Source organism: Orbicella franksi, chromosome 1, assembly GCF_964199315.1.
Source record: "Orbicella franksi chromosome 1, jaOrbFran1.1, whole genome shotgun sequence".
Classification (NCBI taxonomy): Eukaryota; Metazoa; Cnidaria; class Anthozoa; order Scleractinia; family Merulinidae; genus Orbicella; species Orbicella franksi.
Window position 1 is genome coordinate 9589022 of NC_138145.1, and position 25482 is coordinate 9614503.

Here is a 25482-nt window from a genome sequence, read left to right on the forward strand (position 1 = left end):
GATCAGAAGAAAACAAAATGTTCAAAGGTTTATATAAAGGGTCGTGGAGAGTCCAACTTAAAGAAAATCCCCTCCTGAAAAGGCTGAAATGGAAATTCAGTGCCATGACACCAATGTCACGATACAGTCACACAGGAACAAACATGAAGACTCTCATATCAGACTAGCACATCCTACGTTACTGTAATACGTACAGTGGAAATGTTCGGTTTTTGATCAACTGAGTGTCTCTCAAATATTACAAACCTAAAATTTTCGTCCTATTTACATTTTTTTCTACATAAATTATGTACTGATAAACTTCATTTCAGGATTTAGAAAAAAATTGCTTTACTTCCTAGTACTTTATGACGGTCATATGTTGCTGTTGGGCGAATAGCGTTACTCTATAAAATATATACCAGGGTCATATTGGGTATTTTTGCTATTAAGCTTATTTCCGACTTACTTCTGTAGCTCTAGCGCGAAAATGAGGGAAGGAGTGGTGGACAAGAAAATTAGAGATGTTTGTTGCATTGTCATCAAAGTTCCTAGCACAATAGTGCATAATCAGGTTAAGACATAAAACAACAAAACAAAACCATCAACGGAACCATTTGTGCTCTCAAATTTTATTTTCATGGCATTTGTTGAAAAATAAAATTGCGAGAACTGAGAGATCTACTTTCGTATTAGAGTTTACTCTGTCGCACGAGTCAGCAATCAAACACTGCACTTGTCAGTCGAAAACGTCCGAAAAGTAAACGTTTTTCCAACACAAAATAACGAATGAAATTGACTACTAAAATGAGCGACAGAGTGAGTTCAATGAATTGTTCCCTTGTTCCTGGGGCGAATATAGGATGTTAGAGAAGGGGGTTTAAGATACGGACCCCCGAAGCCGCTCCTTTGTAGGGGGGGTGGGGGGGGGGTCCGGGGGCATTCTTCCCCGGAAGTTTTTAATATTGAGGTCCTCGGAAATGGGATTTGCGGCATTCCGAGGCTAAGTCAGCGTATGATAATGTCTCATTTTTTAAAAATTGAGGGGGTTCCCCCGAATCCCCCGAGCCCCCCAAGATCCGCTCCAGCTTGCTTCTACTTTCGTGTTTCTAATACTCTCTTTGTTTCGGGTCATTATAATTTCTTTCCCTCTCCATTTTATGTTAAAAAAAGAAGCTAACCAGGCTTGCGGCTAAAAGCTTATATCCATATATGCTCATATATAAAAATCTGAAAACCTTCCTCATCCGAGCTCGCATTTTATCTAGAAACAAATTTACAACTGAAGAAAAATATAAAAATATTGATAACATATTTTGAGTTATACCTGAGCTAAAATTTTGATCATTTGTTTCTCGTCATAAAATGCAATTTAAAAAAATTATTATCTTCCTCCGTTCAAGGAATCTCCAGAATTCTTGCCTTTTTTATGTCATTCAGTTTTGTCGACAACAAACCCCCAGGGGTTGATATAGGATCATTTGATATTTACAGAACATTTTGCTATTTACAATTGGCTCACTACGCACGCGTAAGCATATCCTTTCCACGTGACCAATACGTCACGCACGCGTGTTGCATGTCACCTGACCGACCAATCAAACTATAGTCATTTTGAGATCAGCACATGGTGCTCAACCTATCAGAACCCGGCCACACTACGCCGAAGAAATCTGAAAACGCGACATTCACTTGGGGCAGAAACGCTTCAGTCCACCCTTCAGGGTCAGGTTTAAACATATAATTATCGTGACATTTTCGAAATGTTTTAGTCCACACTAAAACTCAAAGCCGACATTTTCAAATTCCTCCGGTTTAGTGTGGACGGAGCGCCTGACCATAGAAATAAAGCTTCGTTTTCAAATTTCTCCAGCGTAGTATGGACGGGGCCTGAGACAAATTTAGAACATAAACATGTACAAAGCAAACTGCAGATTGGTCTGCACGTAAGCATGAGTTCAAACGTCGCTTTTCACATGCGCGAATGAGAATTTTAAAAAGTCGAATAAGAAATGGCAAACTTCTGTCGAAAATTCGACTGACCAAGTCGAAGACGTGAGAAGAGTTGCATTTGAGTGCAGTGACATGTCGGATTTCACTAGAATTTAATTCCTGAATTAGATTCGGCAAATGTGAAATGCAACGTTTACACCACTAGGCTTAAAAATTGTTCTACACTAACAGAATTCCCTGATACAGCTGTTTCTTGATTCTTGGGCGGCTTTGCTAAGCAAGGTCCCCCTTCAGACATCAGTGAACTTCAGGGGTGGTTTTCCAGTAAATTCAGTAGATTTGCATGTGGATCTGAAATCCTGGTTCTTCATTGACAACGTCTCTCGTTCTTTCGCCGCATCTCCTGTATAGAAAAAAAGGAACAAACTCACTTCAAGCAGTGAATTGCCTTTCACGCCATGTCAAAGACTTCTAATGAAAAAGAAAATCATTTCACAACAGAAACAACATCTGTGACACCAACAACTATTGATACACAATGCTCGAAACTTTTATTAAGACCTGTGCCCGATAACTTGGCTTTCAATCGGAGAATACGTTCAAGCAATTGCCAGAGCGTAGTCAAGCGATCAAAAAGAAAACCCACCACATCTGTCAAATGATCCTCACGGGACAATTATGATCACTTCAGTACAAAAGTAGTTTTAGGCTTCCAGATTGTAAAGAACGAATGAAAACAAAACAATTGCTATGCTAAAAAAAAAACCCGGAATTGGGGATGAGAGTGTGGGAGATAAAGAAAGAAATGAAACAGACGAAACATGGGAAGAGAGGGAAGGCCCCAGGAGCCACTGCTGAACTTACCAGAATAAGACAAACCTCAGCTGGAACTTTTGCTCTCCTTTTTCTTGAGTTTAAATAACAGAGATTCCACGTTTGAGTTCAAGGCGTAATAGACGTTCGCATTGTCTGGAATGACAAGCTCGGCTGGAATACAAAGGAATTATATAAGATAAACAATCTTAACATGACAGGTCATTTTTTATTGGGAGATTCATTATAGCAGTATCCAATAGACCAATTTCGATATATTAAAATTCAGTCTAACACAATAGACCTCAGCACGAGGCTCTGGGGAATAAACCCCACAAACTCTGTAGTTATTCCCCAGAGCCTCGTGCTGAGGCCTATTGTTTTAGGCTGAATTTTAATATATCAAAATTGGTCTATTAATTGTACCGTACAACGAAAAAATGTGTGCCGGAGGAGCCGGACGGATGGACCCAGGCAGGGTGACCCGAACCCCCCCCCTTTTTTTGGCGAAAAAGTGTGGCCAAAATGTACCCCAACCACTTTCAATCGATACCTTTTCGTCTCAGACTGGCTAATTTCACCCCTAAGCCTCGCTTCAAAAGTCCAAATTTGTTAATTTATCATGAACGAATTGCCAAATCCGCAAAGAAGAAAAGAATACCCATGTGAAAACAACAAGAAAATGCCAGAGGTTTGACAAGGCTTACCCCGAAGGATGAATTTTGAGTCGCTGAGTAGACATAACCGGACATACGAATGACGAGTTAGAATCGCCCCGAGTCAGAGTACCTCAAGCTACTGAGCAACACGTTTACTGTCTAAAACCGTCTTCTCTCAATCAGTTGCTGTTCCAGAAAGGACATTATGTACGTACGAATACCAATAGCAATGGGAACAAACAAGGAAGCCCTCATGTTAAAATTTAGACAAGTATTTTGTTTACACTGAACATCTTCAAGTTTTAGTCCTGAGCATTTGATATGAAATATCCACGATTGTTTTTGCTTAATATTCACGTGCCCTGCGATTCTTCAGAACACTGTGTCGATACTGTAAAGAGAAGTTAGATGAAGGGACAATCGCTTGTTACTCTGCAGACTTACCTCCACTACTGAGAACTTGTACAAGAGCGTATTCACTGGGATCGCCTTTCATTTCACGTTTCTCCAAACAAGTCCGAATGACAGCGGGAGTTCGCTCGTCATCTGACAGCTGTCAATCACAAGCAAACACCATTTACACCATATACCATAAAGAACTACTCTCCCGGAAAGATGGCGTGACGATCTAAAATAACTGGAGACTGAAAACACCGTTGGAACATCATTTTAAATTACGTGACGGTCTCTAGTTCCCTTAGCTTGTCACGCAATTTAAAGTCATTTTGCAATTGAATTTTCAGTCCCAGTTTGGCTCACTGAGAGTCTCCGCGTGACAGCTCATAAGATGACTTGGGGTACACGATAAATAATGAAATATCACAATGACGGGAAAACTGAGAAGACTGAAAGGGATCGTGATCTTAGGATTTAATAAAATCGAGAGAAGGTAACGGATCAGTTACAGAGCTGAAAGGAAACAACAATAAACATGTGACCCATCGACAATCTGAGAGAATTTAACCTTTGTGAGAAAACTTCAGATTGCATCTTCAGGGATGGATTCTGATCCGTTATATTCTCTCGGCGTATGGTTAACTTTCTGTGTTCCTCAAGCCCCAAAATAATCCCACAAGTGCTCGCGCGGATACTCTCGACCCAGGCCAGGCCAACACTCTTTTTCAAAGTCAAAAGTTGGCGGAAACGGTGTTCCAGAAATGACTGACACGAGTGTTATTTTTTTTATCAGTTCAACGACAAAGGCGTGCTTACCCAGATGCCCCTGTAGATAACTCCACCAGACTTTGTATCTTCCAGTCCCTCGATGCTCACTCGAATAATGCAGCCAGCATGCGCCGATTTACCAGAGGGACTGGGCGGTTGAGGAAGTCGTAGCGGTAGAGATCGTCGTGAAATACCAGTTTTCTTTATATCAGGAGGTGTGGGGGGTAAGATACGTGTCCGAGGGAGGGAAAATGAGATGTTTTTTGTCACTGATGTGTCCGATCCTGACGATACACCGGAAGATGTGGACGATGACGACGAGCCAGAGTTCTGTCAATCAATCAATCAATCAATCAATCAATCAAGTTGTTGTTTAACTATGAAACCGCGTTCCTTTGCGCTGACCATTACTACTTGATCATTTAAACGGAATTAAAATCTGAACTAATAACTACAGCTGGAAACCCAGTGGAGAAATAGAAAGAAGTGACTGAGCAACTTGAATAGGTTGATTACAACACACAACGTCTTAGGGTGCCAGGGTAGTGATTATAATCTGCAAAGATTAATATTTTCCTAAACATGAGAACTTCGCCAAAATGAGATACGGAAAGCTTCCATGCTGAAAGTTCTACACAAAAATGATTCTAATGCCTCATGCATTATTAAACACAAACAGTAGACAAATGGGCTGAGAAAGACAAAACTACAGTCGCCGGTATACAACTTACATTTCTTTCGTGTCGGCGAGGCATGACTGGCGAATTCTCGTTAGACTTGCAGGGTTTATCAGCGACAGGAGGAGAAAGACTTTGTGATGCAAACTGTGTCAGTAAATTCAATTTGCTGATGTCTGGTTCACTCAGCATCCGCCTGAAAAAAAATAACGCAAGAAATGTTTGCTCGTTGATAGAAGTTTGTCCTGAAAGCCTTAGAGCCATGTTAGAATATTGATATATCGAACGTGGCTTGCTTGCATCAGCACTTGTTTTTGTTTGTTCGTTTTGTCGCTGTTATTTATTCGCAAAACAAGTAAAGAAGGCCTTCTTACTTATCACGCAATCTTTCTGCAAAGACTATATGACAAGAGAAAAGGGCCAAGAGAACGTAACGTAAGTGATTTCTCAAACGGGGTGGGACTTCAGATGGTCCAATACTCCAATTTCACATTTAGATCACAGAAGTAATAGGCTTAAGTTAATTATTAACAATTCCAAAGAAGCATGTGACAAAGAAGCCTGTTTGCAACCTTGTTCTCGTGGTCCTCTCTCCGGAGTTAGAGAGAGGACCCTGGGAACGAGGTTGGCTTGTTTGTTGGTAGACCTGTTTGTTACCATCTTGTCATTAAATCTATTTACCTCAAAAAAAGCATACAAACCTTATGGTTGCACCCCTCTTTTTCGTGTATTTGAGTTCTATTCTTTCAACCTTACACGACTTGTGATAGCTGTAGACAGGATCAACAAAACACATCATGAGTCACTCAGAAATCACTGAAATCCGAGACATAAATCGGGCGCATTTCAACAACAGAAATTTAGAAAAGCAAGAAAAGTATTTAAAGATAAAGGTTATTTCTTTCATTTTTCAAAATTCCACACTTGACGAGTAAATTCTTCTGGAATTTTACTACAATATATTTGAATTGTTTGAAAAAGGAGAAGTGTGGACTTGTTCAATGTGCCATTTGTTGAAGCAATTTTCTTCAGCCACATATGTGTGGAGCATTTAGAACTAAAAGCATATTCATTTAGAAACTCCTCTATTTGAGAGAAATGGAAATACTTTTACATCTAATAACGATTTTATATATCCTAACTCATGCTTCTATTTCATCGTGAACAGTTCAACGTTTTTTCTACACTTCGCTTAATTTTTCATCTCTACGTATATTAAAATGCCGCGCATCACTAAGAATTCATGTTTTGTATTTATTTTTTTCTTTGTAGTTGTGGCTGTCGTTTAAAGGAAATATTTATTGACGGTCACACAGTAACAAAACGAAAGTGTTGTGTGTATGAAAGCGGTCACACAACAGAAATATGCCCCAAACGAATTTAAAAATGAGAAACAATGGATTGGTTACAATCAAAATTGTGATAGCAAACAATCAAATCCAAGACACTGCATAGCCAACAGACCAACTACAATGTATTACTAACTAACCTCTCTGATTCTGAAAAGATCTCTATGTTATTGAACCACCGTCGAAATGCTTCATCAGGGACAATTATGTAGTTTTTGGCAGCTTCTTGTAACAGTTTTATTTGAGCAATTATTTCAAACTCCTGAAATTGAAAGCAGATCGGAAAATTCAAAGTTAACAATGTTGAAGACAGGATATTGTCCACAGTGTTCAGTTACAAAAGATGTATTTTTTTAACTGTCACCTACTTTTCTTCTCTTTTCAAAGTTGATCAAGCCATCCTGCATAAAAAGAAAGCAAAACGTATTCAGTCATTCACCAGAGCATACTTGCCAACAGGACGACTACTGTACCGTAAGTCCACCTTTACTCTTGTGAGTGAGTATTGTCGAGGTGAAACTGGGTTGAGGTTAAATTTTTTAGCAGACATCATAAAAGACCGCAGTCGAAAATTATAGCGTAAACTTTACTCAGGGCGTCACTCAGGGCAACACATACAAAATCGTGGTTTGTGAAGTAAAACATCGTCAATGATAACAGAACAATGACCGAGTGTCTTCTACACCCAAAGAGCTTTTTTTTCTTTTTTTTTTTCTTGTTGTTGTTGTTTTGTTTGTTTGTTTTTTTTTCCTCTGTTGTCGCTGTTTTTCGGGGGCGGGGGTGGAGATTTGACTAGAAATTGTCATTAATTAAGCTGTTGACATACATCTACTAAGTGTTTTCTTCCACAATGATGTACTGACCAAGAAAAAGATTTCAAAGAAACTACTATGCAACCAGCCAAAGAATGGAAAGCAAACACATCAAGAAAAGAAAGACTTGGAAGGATATTAGTAAATCGGATTGTTTATTTGACTGTTTATCCCTACCAGCTCCTCACTGTTCCACAGCTATAATGGACATCTAAAATTCATAGCTCCCTTCAATGTTTAAACGTTTAAGAATTGATATTCCTCTCAAAAATTAGTGTATTCACTTTAACACAATTTGTCAGTTGCCGCTGGATCCTTCATAGTACATCAGTTTGTTATTATGTACTACTTAAGCTATGGGAAGACAGTAAACCAATTCATCTCACCTCTGTAAAGTCAGGAAGTGCTGTATCTAACATCATTAAGTCTGTTAGAAATGTACCCAAATATGGAACTGTCCCTTGGATAACTCCCTTCAAAAAAGAACAATACCTTGTTTTGATAACCAAGTTGTATCTTAAATATTTTTTAATAAATGAGGATAGTGATGACAAGCCCTTACAAAGTGCAGTGATGGGCTGGATGAGTGGAAGGGTAGACAGAGAATTTTCTCACAATAATCATATCAAATAGAGTAATGACAAAACAGCATTACTGCAATGCATCTTTGTAAGAATGCACAATATATTATCTTCTACATTTTCTGAACTTCTCAAGTTTGACAATAATGTACGACTTTGTAGGGTTTGGTGGGAGGCGCAATGGCCTCCTGGTTTGCATGCCCATCTTCGGATCAAGCAGTCCGGGTTTGAGCTCCAGCCAGGGTCACTGTGCGTGTTGAGTTCTTGGGCAAGAGACTTTACTCTCACAGTCTCTCTCTCCACCGAGGCGCATAAATGGGTACCAGTGAATTTAATGCTGCGGGGTAACCTTGCGATGGACTAGCATAGCATAGCATAGCACATCCAGGGGGTAGTAGAAATACTCCTAGTTGCTTCACGCTACAGAAACCGGGATAAGCTCCATCCTGATGGGCCACTTGGTTCATATGCAGACTTTACGTACCTTTGTAAGTGTAGGGCTGTTACCATTATTGCTGTATTATCTGATATACATCCATGTCACCACTTACCAGGTCCACAAGTCTAGACTTGCGTTTCTTCAGATTTGTCAATTTCTTTGTCGGAGAGGAATCTAATTGTGCCCACTTTGCAGTTCCTTCCTGTTGAATATTTCAAACAACTTCAGAGACCACAAGAGATATGTGCGTTGTTAATTGACCACAAGTAACTCTTACCTTTAATCAGCTTCCTTTTTTAATTTACTTTTTGTACTCATAGGGTTTCTACTGACTTTGTTTGCAACTCAATAAAAAGTTGGCTAGCTTTAATATCATAGATAAAGCAATGTGTATAGAGGATCTAAATGTATGTAGGAACCATGTGGCTGTGTGCACGCATTGCAATCCTATAATTCTAGCCATTACTATCTGTCTAATTGCATTCAACAAACAACAATGCTACTTAACTAATCTGGTGAGATCCTTGGGACCTTGCAGGTGCACTGCTTATGCTAAGGGAAATGTTTCAAGGATTTTTCCGTTTCTCATTTATGACATCATATTCCGACCATACAGTCTGCATACTGACTGAGAGTCAAACACACTTAATACTTTTCTGTGATTCCTGCTACTTAAAAGCACAACTGAATGTATTGTGTACCATATATTGTTTTCGTAAGTTTATGCTTACAAAGTATGTGGTGTCTGAATCAGTCTGATGCAGCTAAGAGTCAAGGAGGTCAAAAAGTCAACAGGCGGGTTTTTCTACAATGTGCAACAACCCTTTTTATGGAGGGAGAGTGAGAGGAAGAGATCTTTCATTACCATACTTAGTGTTAATTTGAACTCTATCAAAATGTCACCTGCCACATGTACTAACCTTCATAAGAAGTTCTCTACTGCTCTGCTGATTGCTGTCTTCCGAGAAAATGCTTGACAGCTCTTGGTACAATGCAAGAAGGTCTCTGGCAAGATGACATGACAAATTATTATTTAATAGAGCAGTAAATTGTACATTATATTCAATACATTGGTTGACTAAATTGCAAACCTTATTGCTCTTCCTGTTTATAATCCAAACCAGGGTCTCCAGCACAGTTTGTAAGTCAGATTAGTTTACTTATCTATCCATTTCATCAAGTCTATATTTCTTCCTAGTGAAGGCACGGTGAACTCATGGTTAGCGCGCTCGATTCCGGATCGAGTGGTCCGGGTTCAAGCCCCAGCTGGGGACATTGTGTTGTGTTCTTGGGCAAGACAATAATATTCATTCTCAGAGTGCCTACATTCGCCCAGGTGTACAAATGGGTACCGGCGAACTTATCCAGGGGGGAGAAGAAACACTGACTGTCACTTCATGCTACTGAAACCATGAGGATAAGCTCCTATATTCCTTCCTAATTTTTGACATTATGTTCTGGTTAATATTGATCGTCAAATTCTTCCAAATCCCTCCAAATCCTTTTTCTCAGTGCTGTCAGCTTGTCTACTGCTCATTTGCAATCAGTAAATATAATGACTACGTTAATATAATATTATTCAAAAAGCAGCATTTACTTAGCAACGTGAGACCAGGATTTCTTGAGCCTGTGTATTGGAGCTGATTGCAAGCCTGATAAAATAGCTTTCAGTGACGAGAAGTTCTTCAGATCTCTGCATTCCTATCAAACATAATGAGAAATCAATTTTAATTAATACTGGGCGCTTCGAGCACTTGTCTACTCACCTTGCCGTAATTACATTTATAATTTTTCTTTTTCAATAACATTTGTAGTTAGCGTTTTCCTTGGTACACCTGTAGTTTACCAAAGGACATAAAACTTTAAACTGTCAAACTAGACTGCCTTAATTTTGATTACAGGTATTTTTAAAACAACCCACCATGCAGTTAAAACTTAAAATCACAGTGATCAGCATAATAAACAGTACCACATTAAAGTCTTCATCGGCAGTTTCACTACTAACACTACAGATTCAGGCCTGGTGAATCTATACCCTCAAGTGTTCCTACATTATTTTTAAAATTAACGTTACCTGTGCGACATTTATCCATCGTGCAATATATCTCCCCCTCATGTTAGGCCCGCTACTCTTGCTTTCTGTGCATGTTAGTATGGAAGAGATGACACGGAGAGATACAGCATTGAACTGGTCTACTGTGGCCTTAACTGTTTCAGCTTTACCTTCCTTTTTGTTCTTGCCCCATACGCACCCCAGACAATGCCAAGCTATAACTCTCTTGAACAGCTTCTAAAATGTGGAATGATAATACATGTAGTGCATTAGTAAAATGTTCTCAATGAAACTTTAAATTTTGTTGTGTTGTCCTTCGTCAGCTACTAGTCATAGTTCTTTCTGTGACATACAGTCAGATAAGATGATACACTATAGAATCTTAAAGTTAAATATTATGTACAATTTGAAGCTGTTGGAAAAAGATTGCCACCTTAGTCAGCCAAGCAATGGTAGAGCAGGGGTGATGAACAGTATCTACCCAAGACATACTGAGATGCTGTGATCCTTTCTTGACTTATATTAAACGATTTCAGATTCCGAGACAGAAGGAAACACACATAAAGGTGACTTTGTGATTCACCACAAGAGGTTCAAAGATTTCAAAATTGGTTCTTAAATTTCCGAGACCCTTGATTTGCCAGGTACTATTCTCCACCCTTATTTTTAGCAGGTTCAAATCCCAATGAAGAATTTTTACAGCTTAATAATCTTTTCAGTGGTGAAATAGTTGCTTCACCTGCATTTCTCATAAATTTATGTCCTACAAATTTACAACATGCCCAGCTTAATTTCAGATTAAATACCAGATCCTGTCAGAACATTCATGCTCATATTGATAGCGTATTCCGTCATTGTGATATCACAATAACCAGGATTTTTTTGTCTCAAAAGTGCACTTGTTCCAAAAAAATACACTAACAACAGCTATATGTATCTCTCAACAATTGACCCTTGGGGATAAATAGGTTGTTAGTTAAGCACAACAGGTTGGAAACAGAAAAGGTGGCACTTACAGCATCCATCACTGTTAACTGAGCAGCACATTCCCTGGCTGGAATAGAAAGCAGATCCATTCCAGACTCTTCTGGGATGGCAGACATATCATTGTTGACACCATGATTGAATTTAGGTGACACAGGTAGCTGACAGGTAACAATGTCAAAATCTGGAGAAAAACATCAAACAAGAATGGTCAGTTTGGAAATTATAACATCTAAATGACATTTGCAGTACTTAACTTGGGTAAAGCTGCAGACTCTTATATTCAGCTCTACACGTTTCATCCTCTAACTTTTTCCGTATTGATTCATACATACTGTAGTTCTACAGAGATCTATGTCTCAGCGTCTCATATAAAAAAGCATAATCTTTCGCCCAATTTTCATTACCAGTTAGGTAATGTAATATATTTATCTGCAACATGCACAAAAATAAATCTCCCAATAATAGGAGTTATTTACTTCATGTGCTACTTGTCACATGAATACTGCAATTATTTAAAATACATTACTGGCACTGCAGTATACTCCCAGTACTAGGGATGATGAATCATGATCATCATTATTAAAATCCAGATATTGGAGACTGAGACTAGATAGAGAATTAAACAAGCACAGAAAAACAAGTCTTTGTAACTTATTCCAAGACACCAAGGTCAGATCGAAAGTTTTTGAGACCCAAGATCTTCTAGTAGGTACCGTTTGCACCCCTAATATTTGAGGGAGGCTAGTACATGTACATAGTACCGGGCAAAAGAGCTCACAGCTGCCATTTTTGCATGATCAGAGATTTGATATGAACACAAGAGGAAATTGTAGTATTCCAAATGAAGTAAGTGCCTCACCCTCATCTTCATATGGAGTGATCTGAAACTTATCCAGCCGAAGTTTGATTTTCTTAGCAAGGTCTTCCCCATGACTGCTTCTCATTTCCAATGTTACAAAGCTGAGTATGCTATTCAGAGTTGTGTACTTGGGAGAATCATCAAAATCAAATGAAAAATTCTCCAACCATACATTAAACACTGAGGCAACACCCCTACAAAAAGAAAGGATATACTGCACAGTCAAGGGTTAAGGCCCAAAGACAAAGTCTGCCAAGATTTATAAGAATTATGGCTCACTGGTACCAGCAATTAATTCCGATTTCAGCACGCATCTATAGACTAGCTTAACAAAGAAGATAAGTCCAATAACAGGAATAAAAGCATTTCTTTTATTAGAGATTTAATCAACATCAGTTCTCAGAAATTAAGATTATTTTAGTTTGCAACTGTATTTAACATGAAGGTAGAAGTTATAAATAAGTTAATAATGCCATGGCATGGTCAAACCACTGGTAGAATCATTGCATTCATTTAGAAACCCCACTCTGATTTGACCATATAATGATGTCATACTTTGGTCCATAAGAGTACATCTATGTACTAACTATCAACAATTTGTTGATTGCAAATGAGACCATAAAATTTATCACTCCAAGGGTTTCATTAATGCTTTCAATAGGAGGGAAGGTAACTGGTTTTAACAGGCAGGCAAAACTTTGTGACCTGAACTTTTTTTATAAGAAAAACTTTCCTCTAGATGGTCAAACCAGGCAGGTAAAATTATCCTCACAGCCGGTCAATTTGCACAATGCCTGGCTGGCACTTAATGAATGAAACTCCTGCATCTAGCTATACACTATACCTATCAGCTATTTGTAGGTCACAAATGAGACCTTTAAGTTTATCACTCATACAAATTGTCATGCCTACAGATTGTTAAGAACTCCTTGTTTGTTTTTGGTCTACTGACTAACTGACCAGTTGTTACCTGAGTACCCTGTCAACAACCTCCTCTTTTTCGTGAGCCTCATTCCGCAAGAAAAGTCGGTACCTGAAATTTCCAATAAACATAGTGTAAGGATAGTGTAACAAGAAATTTATCACTGAACAGAGAGAGCATTAAAATATACTGATGACTTGCAATGAACATGGTGTTGAAGGCAATCACTTTTAGTATTTGCAAATATGAAAGCTATAGAGAATAACTAACACTTGCCGTGGATTGCCTGTAAACTAGCTGTTTAGCTAAGCATAACTCCACGTTAAATAAAGTATCTTATCTGTATCTTGTCTTGTGCTAGATGTATAATTTTCTGTGTCATCTCACGAACTAAATTACAATTTATTATTTTCTCCTTTCAAAACTATGTTCACACTTGGTACCTGAACATGGTGCCCAGGTACGATTCTTGCTGGGCACTTAGGTGAACCCACCTTTTTTTTCAAGTATTCAACCCAGAATTCAGGCACAGTGCCCATTCCCCACTACAAGGTCTGGACCTTTTACATGGACACCAAATGGTATTTAGGTCCTTGGAGAACACCGTGTCTGAACACAACACTATTTTGTACCAGTGCCCCAGCACCAGAGCTCAGGCACCGAGTGTGAACAAAGCCTAAGATGTGCGTAGAAGCACCGCTCCTTGTATTTGTCTAAAGTTATGTTCACAGCTGGATGGTGTTTAAAGGGAAAAAAAAGACACTTGTACCGCATTTCATGCTGGTTCCTTCTCATGGCTCCTTAACTGTTTCATTCTGATCTAAACTCACGAATCTCAGAGGTACTACTATGTTGACTTTTGGCTCCAGTAATTCATCTCAGCACCATAGGACCTTTTAAAGCCATATCACGTAAAGAAACTGCAACTGTTTTGGTCACCATGGCAAGTGAAAAAAATATTTGGCGACTGAAATTTTGGCGCAAGTTGCCAATTGGTAATCAATACGGGGTAAGAGACCTCAACAAGTAACTAAAGAGACTATTTTAAATTTAAATGATGAGTAACCACTTGTTTCAGAAGGAAATAGATGTTCTCATAGACTGCAACATGCAGCTTATACATAACATATACAATCTTGTATGGCATTATGAAGATGGAAATGGGGTGAAGAGAAAATAGTGTGAAAAGTTTCCTCATGCACACACACAGAACAAAATCATATCTGTCATGCTGGTATGGAACTCAAGCAAATCCTCTTATATAATTTCATGTGATGCAGTGGTCTCCCAACAATCAAGCAGGGAGAAAGAATTAATTGATTGGGAATCTTTCAAGTCAAATCCACTTTCCAACATTTAGTGTCTGATTTTTAGAAGGCAATTATGTATCAGAAACTAGCCTTCCCTTGTTAATCTGTAGAGAGATGGTAGGGAGGCAAGAGGGAAGAAGTGGCAAAACAGGAAGTTCTGAGAAGGACTATTTTGGGACAAGGGCAGAAAAAATATATAATGTTTACTTGACAAGCCTTTAATAATTTATAAACATTGCCATTTGTAGACTAGGGTTACAGTGAGCCCCCACATATGAAATCCTCATGCTGTGTTGCAAGAAAATCCTGTCTGATATATAGCTGTGCTGGTGGATTTTCCAGTCTGGCTAGTAGATTCAGACTGTCCATCACTTGCCCAATGGCAACTGAAGTTGGGGAAAAAATTTGGAGGAAATTCAAACTACAGAAGTACCCTGTAAGAGATCAAGTCTTGGGGGGTTAGCAACAATGACTTTTGGACTGGCACATTATGGAGCTTAGCCAATGGGAAAAATGCGTTTTCCTTACACCCAGCTGGGTGTGAGACAAATTTGAACACACAGCTGGCCCTTGCCCTCACTACATGTTTTCTTGAACTCTGTTGTCCCAAACTCCCCACTAGCTCAAACTCAATAGTTTTCTCTTAGATATGCTTCAACAGCTATCGGGAGTCCCTGCTATTTTGAATATATTTTTAATTTTCCCTTGAGAGTTCAAGTTAGCGCTGTTCAACTGTACAAGCCAACTCTGTCAATATTATATTTTTTATCTTCATGTTTCGAGATCTCAGGAACTTGGTATAAAGGCAATCATGCATCTTTGATCTTCCCTTGTAATTAACAAACTGACGTCATAAAATAGCGCTAGTTTGGACAATAGGCCCCATTAACTTCAAAGATGAGTGATTTCTTTGTACTTGGACAAATGATGTGGAAAATTATGTCAACAGTAAGTTTCAAGATAAAAGAAAACATTTTTAAAGTACTTTAATTTGTCGGTATCGACGCAAAATGAGAGTTTGTGAGTTCAGTTCTTTAAAAATATATATTCGAATTCGTCATTTCAGGTTGTGAAAATCGGCTAGTCAAGCCCATAGGTAAACTAACCATGTTGAAATCTCTTGTGTAGAAAATTTTCTCAAGCGCGAATGTTCGAATGAAGCCGCTAAATCGAAATATTTTACATGTCGAAACCAAAAAAAATAATCCCGAATAATAACAATTGAAGAGTACACGATGAAACGCAGGAAATTGTCTAGACCAGTTGAAAAGAAACCAAACAACAACAAGTTGGTAAAAAAAAAATTATTCAACTATAAGCTTAAGCTAAAGTACTCACCGCTCGAACAAAAGATCTGCAATTTCTGTCGCCTGGGCAAAAGTTCTGTAGGTACTCAAGAAAGCTATAAGATATCCAGGATCAAGCTCCTCTAACGAAGCAGCTGAAGGTGCGAGGTGCTCCACAAGTTTTGCTAGGGAACCGGCTTTAATTGTTCTTATACGGATGGTTTCCCACAGAAGGTGAGAAATGTCTTCATCAGGGGAAGGTAACACCTTGTCACTTGAGTGATATCGAACTTTCTTCAAGGACACCGAATAAATGGCTTCTTGTTCGCGCTCTTCTTTCCAGAACACTTTCTAAACACAATCACAGAATCAAGAGCTTAGTGTTAATCGAAATATTACATTTTGCTGGTATAATCTTATTGCGAAATTTTACAAAACAGCCCGCAAGACAGTTTGCATTGAAATTACAGAAGTCAACATTGAAGAGCCAAATTGTTAAGGAAAAATTATTTTGCAAGAATTTCCGGCAGGAAATTTCGCCTGAATTTTTTAGTGTTGCTCTCGTTCTAAACCATGGAAACCATTTTCAAAATTATATTGTCGCCTTTTAAGAAAAGTAAGTCCCTATACCTACTAATAAATGCAGTAAATTTGTAAGAGCTTTTACACCAAATTATTGCGGTTAGCATAACTGGTCCACGTCGTACTTGTCGCCGCTTTATACAAAGTTAATAAAAAGTCGCCCGAAACAATGCCCAATGCATGAGAATACACCATATAATAGATTTAACTCACCACTTTTTTACAATTTCAACCTGTGGGAATACTTAAAAAGGTGTGTTCTAAAAGATAAACCAATATTTTGCTAGGATGTGTGAACACGTTATAGTTTGACGGTGTCCAAGGTGAACTGACCTGATTTGGAGTCTGCGAACGCGGTAGATCCTGAGCGGGCATCATGTCCAAGCCTCCAACGGCCGAATACCGTGTCCTGTTAACTTTTAAACAGCAGAAGATCCACGTTTCTCATTCTAGAATTTTACCATAAAATCGCAGCTTGCGAAGGTCAAATACTCGGCGATGTCTGTGTGAAGCTTCGCTGTGTGTCTGCATATTGGACAACACTTGTGAATGGCCTCCCACGTGATGTCAATGTTATTCTACACTCACCGGAAGTAGAAATGCAACAGCCTGGACCACCGAAAAACCACGACGGAAACCCCGACGGAAATGCAATAACAACGCACGTTTATTATGCCCTAATCCATTTTTGCGAGGAAACAGTTATGAAAAGTGGCGTTTTCTCGCGATAAAACAGAAGCTCTCTAAAACTGGCAGGTGCACTCCAAATTTATAAATGACTCACGCCATGAGATAGTGGAAAATCTTAACTGCTTTTTTCCAGCATTTGGTCAAACTTAGAAAATCTTCTTATTTCGTGCTCAAAAACTGCTTTGCTGTGGAGATTTAGAAGCATAGGACCCGCTGGCAGGATAATTCCTCGAAGTGAACAGTAATATTTAAACAAGAAGGATCGATTTTCTTGGAAGACGCATGCTGATTTGACCTAGCCGACTTACTGGTCACGTTTCTTAATTTTCAGAAGATTCTTGAATGCTCTGACTTGGAAATTTTGCCAGGGAATGTAATTCAACTTGAGGATTTGACCTGTTCCACGATATCTGATTCTGGACATAAACTCGCAAGTAAACACTAAACTCGAACTAATTAACTACCAACTATGCTCAAACATATACCTGAGGCACCTGTCTCTGTTGGACAGCCGGGGAGAAAGACAACTCTGCTGATATGGAAATGCGGTTTTTGGAACCTTGACGGGGCGTGACATATGATCGCCAATAAATGTCTTTGTAATTGTTGTGTTTTGATGTTTCAGTATAATTCGCCAGGCATGATCATGAAAAAAAGTCAAGGTCAAACGAGGTGTGATTGACTCCCATTACTTTGGTACAAGGCAATGTTTGCCATTTTTAGTCCATTCAGCTACTTATTAAAGCATTCTAAGGTATGTTAGATTTCGTCCACTGTGTTGTTATCCACAGCCTTCAGCAGTCGACCACTAGATTGAAAATTAAAGTAAACCGAACTCTAAGTGCACTTTTTGAGTGATAATTTATTCAGCCAGATATAATTTTAATTACGTAGGCCAACTAAAGCCAATAGCCCGCCAACCTCACTTATAGAACCTAAAGTAATTTCAATCAGTAATTTTTCTTTGATTAAGTATGAATTATACGACGTGAAAACTCAATACATCTATTATAGTTTTGCGAGGCTGTGTGAATTAGGTATTTCATAGCAACGTGGGCAAACTTTGTTAGTTTCAAGTTTCATTCTATTTTCTAGCGGTTTCAGGCCCTGTAGTGTGGAACATGCGAAGGACATAAATGGGTTTAAATACATGAAAAGAAGACTGGATTGTCACTCCTTTAAGCTTGTTGTAAATTGAATCCTCCTGCAACAGTCTGAGAACTCTTTGCTTATTTTATGTTAACACAGAAACAGATTACCGAGAGATCGAGATCTTTCTTGGGTGTTTGTTGCTTAGCAGCAAGATGTTTAACAACACTGCTTCGGATGGGAAATTAATCGAAATCTAGTGCAGTAGAGTAGAGGCACCATTCAAATAAATGGTATCTTTGTAAAGGGTCGTATCACGATTAAAGTTCAGCTTACCTCGCCATAAAAAGACGATTTATTCAATTGTGTTCTTCCGCACGTACATATTGTTGCGCAATTTTTCTTGTGCCAAAACAAATGTGATATTACATTCAAGGAGTTTACAAAATTAGAAACATGAAAATGCGCGTAATTTGTGATCAGAAACCCAGAAAATTTTACAGCAATTGACGTGGAACTGTGTATAAATTCTTAAACCGAATCGCTTGTTGGTGCAAAGTTAAAAAAACAGCAACAACAACCAAAACAGTGCAATAGTAACGCAGCGCGCGGAGGGAATATTACTCGCACAAAAGCACGGGTGTATGTTGCGTGTCAGTACGTTTCTGCGGTTCCCGAGCGAAGTCGCACGCACGAAAAGCAGTGGCATGTCTTTTCCAGTTCAGTCACAACCTACACGCAAGATTGTTAAGACAAGCCAGACAAGTGTGTGACAGAAGGTCTAAATTAAAGAACGTCGAACGGCAATAAAAACTGAGTTTAGTGATGGCATAATAAGAGCTATCAACTGAAGGCAACTACCAAGCACTACATATAATTAGATGTACTCATTCATTTACGGCGCAATAAAAATAGAGTTTAGTGACGAATTTAGCAAGAGCTATCAAGTGAAGACATTTTTTGTTAACATATTTCAGTTTTTATTTGTAACGAAATGCTTTTTATACCCGTAACCTAATTAAGTCTCGTAACTGGAACGCTGATACATACCGAAAAAAGACATTATCAACCGCCCGATAAGATAAGAACATTTGTTATTTCGGAAATTCCTGCGGAATTGACTTTTGAACTCACAACTCGACTTGTCGAGACGTGTTTCAGATAGTCTTGTACTTCTACACTTAACACTTACGGAATTATCTTATCAATTTTCCTGAGAAGAAAAATAAAATATTTTTGACCCTGCGTTTTAAAAGCTATCGAGTTAACAATTAAAGCAATATACGATTTTTGTACTCAGTTTAACAGAAATTGTTTCTAAATGTCATGTTTATCAATGTTCGTTGTCACCTTGTGAAAAACTAAGTTAATACAAGCATGGGACACTATTCATCATCCGCAACGGGGCACAACGATATATAATCCTTATTGGCTGAAACGCCTGAGGTTTTACCACACACTGGTAAATGTTTGAAATTGTTCGTTCACTTCTAATCACAGCTCTGCTTCTAACTTTCTCTCCAATACTGATCACGTGATGTATAGTGCTGCATCTGCGACTGCGCATCTTCAAACAAGCTAAATCCTGACGACGGCGCTGACCAACATTGCGCGGGAAACTGTGGCTGCTGCAACTCTTCCGCCGGCAGCTCCGAGGGCGGAAACGCAAAGCTTTCACGCCAATGAAAGGTTCTGTTGAGCTCCAGTTTGAAACTTGAGTTGGCGGATGGAAATGAAGGCATCTGGTTTGAAATCAAATCGTTGCGTTCCCAAGGAAACGGCATATCGTTCTGGAGTGGGATGCTTCTCGTCGCGCACGGCTCCTCGGGCCAGTCATGTGACAAAGGTGGTGGTAGAGGAGGTGGCAAGGCTGAGTTTACCGGCGTTGGGTCTTGACTGCGGAGGAAGTTGATGAAGGGAGTCTGGTAACGAATGATTGGCGGTGGAGAAGGGAAGCGAGTGCGTCTTTTCTTGGATTTCGATCCCTCACCTGCGCTGTCTCTTCTGTTTGTCCTAACAACAGGAAAATACAAAAATCAACAAAGCAAAAAAACCAACCCAGGTCAGGTGTAAATTTGGTGCTGCGGAAAGGAACGAAGGCTCATAACTTGGGTCAAACAATGTGTTGAATTTTATACTTACAGAGTAAAACAAGGAGTAACTTTGACTCAGTTAGATCTGAAATTGACCTTTGTGTCCTCCCCAATTTTCCTGAAAGATTGGCCGTACCTTACCTTTGTTCTGCAACCTCCCCCCGGATTTCCCATCTTTTCTTAAACGTCTAGCTCTACCAAATAAATTCCACCAAATACAATTTTTCCCCTTTCCTTTCTAAAAGTCTTTTACGCGCTTGATTTTATGAGTCCTTTGTGTTTAATTTGTGCTGTACGTCTACTAATCAGCGGCGGATCCAAGATTTTTCTTAGGAGGGGTGCAACCCTAAGGAATAACGTAGCTGACCTGTGAGGTAAACAAATTTTCAAAAGCGAATACGAAGATAACTTCATCTCAAGGGGTGGGGGATTGCGCACCCCCTGCTGATGAATATGAAACATGTGGTTTTTTTTCTGTCTTATTCCGATATGGTAATTTTTAAACTTATTATTGTGAACAGAAAGTTTTCGATTTTTCAAACGTCCTCAATGGTCCATAATCGTCACGTACAGATTCACACTACATCGAAGATTAGATTAAATTAGATCAAACACTAGGAAACTCAGTTACTATCTAAAGATCGGCTCGCAGTATGATTATAATTCAGTAATGAGAAGCATACCTCTTTCCTTCTCTAAAGGCCTTGGCGAACGGATTGTTGTCAATTTTCAGTTGAGTCATGCGTGGGTTCTGGTAACTAGTGACCGTGATGAACTGGGTCTCAGGGAAGTTGAACACCCATCTGTCACAATGGCCCATACCCAGTTTAGTTACAACGAGCTTCAGCCGGTACTTTTGCATGGAGCTGACCACCACCTACAATGAAACACATTCGGGGTCAAATCTGGTAGGAAAAATTAAATAAACTGTTACAGAAATGAGTATTCTTGTCTCCATCGGCGTTCTCTTTTAGATGGGAGCGTGCGAAGAAAAATTCACCCGCGCAAGAGAGCATGGGACAAATTCTCTCTTGCGCGAATTGTTGTCGATTCTTGCGCTACAAAACACGAGAGATAATATGGGCAAGCTGATAAACAATTATGCTACGAAATCCAGCAGAAAATATAGAGGAAAAAACTAACTGAAAAGGATTCCCAAACCGTATCCGGGAATGGTGGCTTAAAAAGTATTTCAATTGATTCATAAAATGCATTTGACAACAAATATACCATACACTCTTTTTTTATATAAGTATACTGTTTTTCTGACCCAAGCTAAATTTTGTTATTTTGTGCCGATTTTAGGCTAAAAATATTCTTATGAGTATTCTTTGATTATATATATATATATATAAATGAAATTTCCGTTTCACTGACTTTGATGGCTTTGAAGTAACTTTGGAGCCCAGCTGCAAGCAATAAAGCCCGATATGACACACGTAACTTCTTGCAGAAATGTTATTAGAGAGGTTAAGCATGACGTTAACGGCAGACGGCAAACGGCAAAGATAATTTCTGATTATGAGTTCGTTTCTTCTAATCCGTAAATAAAGCACACAAAAATGGAATAACGTCTCTTACTATTCATTGCAAATATAAATAATTTCACTCTACTGTACACACAGCTGAAGAGAGACGGCAAAAGTTTCATTTTTGCCGTTTGCCGTTTGCCGTAAACGTCATGCTTAACCTCGAACGTACGGCTGGTGCTGTTTTTGTTGTTGTTTTTTTTTTTGGTTAGTTTTGCCGCCATTTAGAGAAAGAAATAATTTTCCCGGTTTCGTTGGTATTGAAAAATTTCTAACACACAAAATGATATTCTTTTCAAAATCTCAGCCTCGGGTTTAGTCTTCAAATCATCTTACAAATTCGCGAATGTCAACCTCGATATTCTTATAAAATGCAAAAAGAAGAGTGTAACGTTGATTGTACGCGAGTCGCAGATCACTTACGTTATCACTGTTTGGAACGATGTGATTGGACAGTTTCAATTTGTCAAACGTTGCTCCTTGCGCCATCCAGTACTGCCCCAAGCTGGCCGAGTTGACATGCAGGTATTTGCTGTGAGTGTGGTCCAACTGAATTCCTTTCCCAGCAGAGACCCACCCTTGGTCGGGCTTGTGGCGGTAGCGGTTAGGATCAACGGCGACGACTTCCACTGAACAGCCGTAGTACTGGTCGGGCTCGAGTCCGGCGAGACAGAAGTCTGGCACAGGGAACATTCGCCTAAAAACGTTTAACATAGAGACATTAGGTAGGAATGAAAAGCAATATGGGTAAAATGTAAGAAAAATATTGAAATATTTCACGTCTCGTCTAGCCTGTACGTAAAAATATAATAGGTGAAAAACGCACCCAACAGGCAAAAGAAAGGAGGGAATATTGAAAAATCTGGCTGCTTTCAAACAACACCATGAAAATTTGACAACGCAATTTCAATGACCACTATAGATTTCCGAAATGAAATGTTTAGTAATCCTGCCGCCCATTTTCTCTGGTCTGCTCGAAACTCGAAACAAAAGTATTGAAACTCCACCCAAATGCTTATTAAAAAGCGCACAAACTTGAGACAAACTTGAACAAGGCTCGGTTGCCCATGCTTCCGGAATTTTAGTTTAGCGACGACGAAAACAACTTAATAACTTATTTTCGCAGACTCTTTGTAAAGTTTTGAATTCCAGATAAAGGCATTTGAATGGACCATTATTTGTGTTCTTGTTTACTAGCTGTTTCATCGGACAAAACAATAAAACACTTTTTTTAAGAAGGTTTGTTCACGGCGAAATTTCATATGCAGGACATGCTTTTTCAAAACTGTGTTTTGCCCAATTACAGCTCTGCGGACCTCCCAGGAGATGTTTGAGTCAAAACGAGCACGACCATTGAAAAGAAACTTTTTAAGTAAACAGAAAACTATTTGCATAAATTCTACTTTGTAGGGAAAAAATCCGGAATTGTTTTTTGGCTTTCTGGTTAGCAAAGGATTTTCAAAAATTTAAAATTCGTTTTAGCTTCCTTTCAAACGTTAAGAGTCATAACTGCTTTCTAAGCTGCGCGTTGCGGTTTTGTAGTTGGTGTAAGAAGATCAAAAACCAACGAAAACTTATTTTATTCAGTCTCGTATGCAAATAATTGTTGTTTTGCGCTGGAAATTGTTTGTGCAAGGTTAAAATCGAACTTTTATCCTCTACAAGGTAAAAATCAGAGTTTGTAATGTCCCAAATAGAGATGGCCAGTCACGGAAACAAAACTGACTTATCCCTCCCAGACCCGTCATGTCACCAACAAACAACGAATTCTTTTGGGATGTCATTCTATACCCATTTAGTTTCTACCCTTAAAACGTACAAATTGAACGAGAACACAAACCTCCCAGCCTTAGTGATAATCATTTCTGTTTCCTCACGATGAAACGTCATCCAGAGTTCCTGATTTCGGAGACGCGCTGAAATCGTTCTGCCCTCGCCCTCCATGGCCGTTCTGTTGGTTGCCGAGGCTTTCTTCCTTGGGGCCTCGCAACGTCTTTTGGATTTGGAATTCTGATCCTGCGCATCTGGGTTCGGCTTTGAAACTTGGACCCGTGAAGAATGTGTTTCAGCTACCACAGTTTCGGGGCACGTGTCTGATCGAAGCGTGGATATCGGAATCTCACCATCGGCTTGTTTACAAATAGACTTCGAAATCGACTCATCCATTTCTGAAAAGCTGCACAACTAGCGTAAAAAGTCTTCACAGTAAACGATCAAGCTTAGGCCAGGACGTGCAAAGACTGAATCTGGACAATGATCACCAAACTTAAATAGCGTGGATCAAGACAATAAAGATGTTTTACTTTAATTGGTTTTTATTTGGACGCGTCCTTTCAAAAAGCAAATATCTCACCTTGAATCAACCAATTAGCCAAGAAAGCAATGTCTTTTGTGATGGATTCTCCGTTCAGTCTGTGAATTTCCTTTAGTGCTTTCACCTTAATTCTTTTGTTTGTAATTTCTTTTTAAAAAGCATCAAAAGCGATTATAATTTACCCCTGATAGTTTAAGCCCGATATACTGTCAAAGCAAATCACTATGATGAAAAAAGCTCTGGCTAAGTTTGTTGGCTGAGATCTTGAAAGTGTTTAAGCTCGTTTTAACTTGAAACTTCCGATTTCTAAATAATTCCGTTAGGTAATCAAACCGGAAACGTGACTGTTTATAAAAAAATATCTGAGTTTGTTCCATTCAGGAGTGATCATGAGAGTGATGAATTTTTAGCATGCTTAACAGTTGGAAGTGATCATTAAATACGCTCGTAAAAGCTTGGGCGGTATCCTCTCAAAAGATGTTCAAGTTGGAAGTTAGTAAAATTCTTGATGCAAAAGAAAATTGTTGAAATTGTAAGCGAGCGACAGTGAATAAACAACAAATTCACCTGAAAAGCGTCCATACAGGAGTTCATCTTAGTGGCAACATTTGACAGATGCGTCAAATTTGAATCTTGTATCATTGCCTATTTTCTGAGTGTTCCATTCATTTAAGGTGTTTCTCTGAGATATACTTCTCGAAAGCCTTTTCACATGCTAATTCTTTGAAAAACGATCAATTATCCGGCTAATTTTTCGGCAGCCTAACCGTTGCATTGCGGATAGCGAAAAGAACAAACAGCTACATCTCGCGCAGAAATCATTACCCTGAATCTCCGATCATACTTCGCGCACGAGTCAACAGTTCATTGCAGTTTTTACTTGCAAGCCGTTTATAATTTACTAAAGGAGTGCAAACACTCAACATAAAAGCTTTTGTCACCTATTATGTGTGACATTTGGGTTTGGGCTCCACCCATGGGAAATCAGTCTGTGCACCGCCCATGCAATTCTTATGAGTCATAACTTCCTTTTCACGTACTGAAGGTTAATTTAAAACAGCACGGCGTCGCTTTACCTTCTTTCCTATAAAATGTACTAAAATTAGTCTGCGAACAGTCTCTTTTTTGCTCGAAAAAACCGTGGGGAAGAACGCAGAGAAGAACGCAACATAACTAAGCAGTCGTGAGCGTGATACGCGAAGCCGCGAGCAGTCACGTACGCTCGCACGCTCACTTGTTTTGCGTTCTGTCCCACGCTTTTCGAGGAAAAGAGAGACTGCTCGCAGTCTATTCCTAAATCGGCTCTACCTTATTTTTATTTGATAAAAAAGGCGCTCAATTT

At 39.0% G+C, this 25482-nt stretch overlaps 2 protein-coding genes across 2 annotated transcripts; both read right to left on the reverse strand.

Moving 5' to 3' along the window:
• Window positions 1-240: 240 nt before the first annotated feature.
• LOC145488628 (ral guanine nucleotide dissociation stimulator-like 1) lies at window positions 241-18277 on the reverse strand. The gene is made up of 18 exons (XM_081467531.1): window positions 16759-18277; window positions 15896-16194; window positions 13296-13358; window positions 12326-12519; window positions 11496-11647; window positions 10501-10716; window positions 10024-10127; window positions 9347-9431; window positions 8539-8628; window positions 7793-7879; window positions 6963-6995; window positions 6735-6856; window positions 5947-6015; window positions 5300-5441; window positions 4617-4898; window positions 3849-3957; window positions 2797-2919; window positions 241-2335 (listed from the first exon to the last, which is right to left on the reverse strand). The coding sequence occupies exons 1-17, from the start codon at window positions 16801-16803 to the stop codon at window positions 2813-2815; spliced, it is 2199 nt and encodes a 732-aa protein (XP_081323657.1). The 5' UTR covers window positions 16804-18277; the 3' UTR covers window positions 241-2335; window positions 2797-2812.
• Window positions 18278-18823: 546 nt separating this feature from the next.
• Window positions 18824-24237, reverse strand: LOC145483146 (uncharacterized). The gene is made up of 4 exons (XM_081461742.1): window positions 23667-24237; window positions 22250-22523; window positions 20981-21174; window positions 18824-20217 (listed from the first exon to the last, which is right to left on the reverse strand). Exons 1-4 carry the CDS (start codon window positions 23990-23992, stop codon window positions 19713-19715), a joined length of 1299 nt encoding a protein of 432 aa, XP_081317868.1. The 5' UTR covers window positions 23993-24237; the 3' UTR covers window positions 18824-19712.
• Window positions 24238-25482: the final 1245 nt, after the last annotated feature.

Excerpts from the sequence above, each read along its gene's own strand:
- LOC145488628 (XM_081467531.1), bottom strand. The coding sequence starts at position 16,803 with ATGATGCCCGCTCAGGATCTACCGCGTTCGCAGACTCCAAATCAG. Across the intron at positions 11,648-12,325 it reads CACTCCATATGAAGATGAGG|ATTTTGACATTGTTACCTGT; the intron begins GTGAGGCACTTA and ends GTTTTTCTCCAG. Across the intron at positions 6,016-6,734 it reads ATCTTTTCAGAATCAGAGAG|CTATCACAAGTCGTGTAAGG; the intron begins GTTAGTTAGTAA and ends TCCTGTCTACAG.
- LOC145483146 (XM_081461742.1), bottom strand. The coding sequence starts at position 23,992 with ATGGATGAGTCGATTTCGAAGTCTATTTGTAAACAAGCCGATGGTGAG. Across the intron at positions 21,175-22,249 it reads TCGTTCCAAACAGTGATAAC|GTGGTGGTCAGCTCCATGCA; the intron begins GTAAGTGATCTG and ends GTTTCATTGTAG. Across the intron at positions 20,218-20,980 it reads GCCTTTAGAGAAGGAAAGAG|GACAAACAGAAGAGACAGCG; the intron begins GTATGCTTCTCA and ends TCCTGTTGTTAG.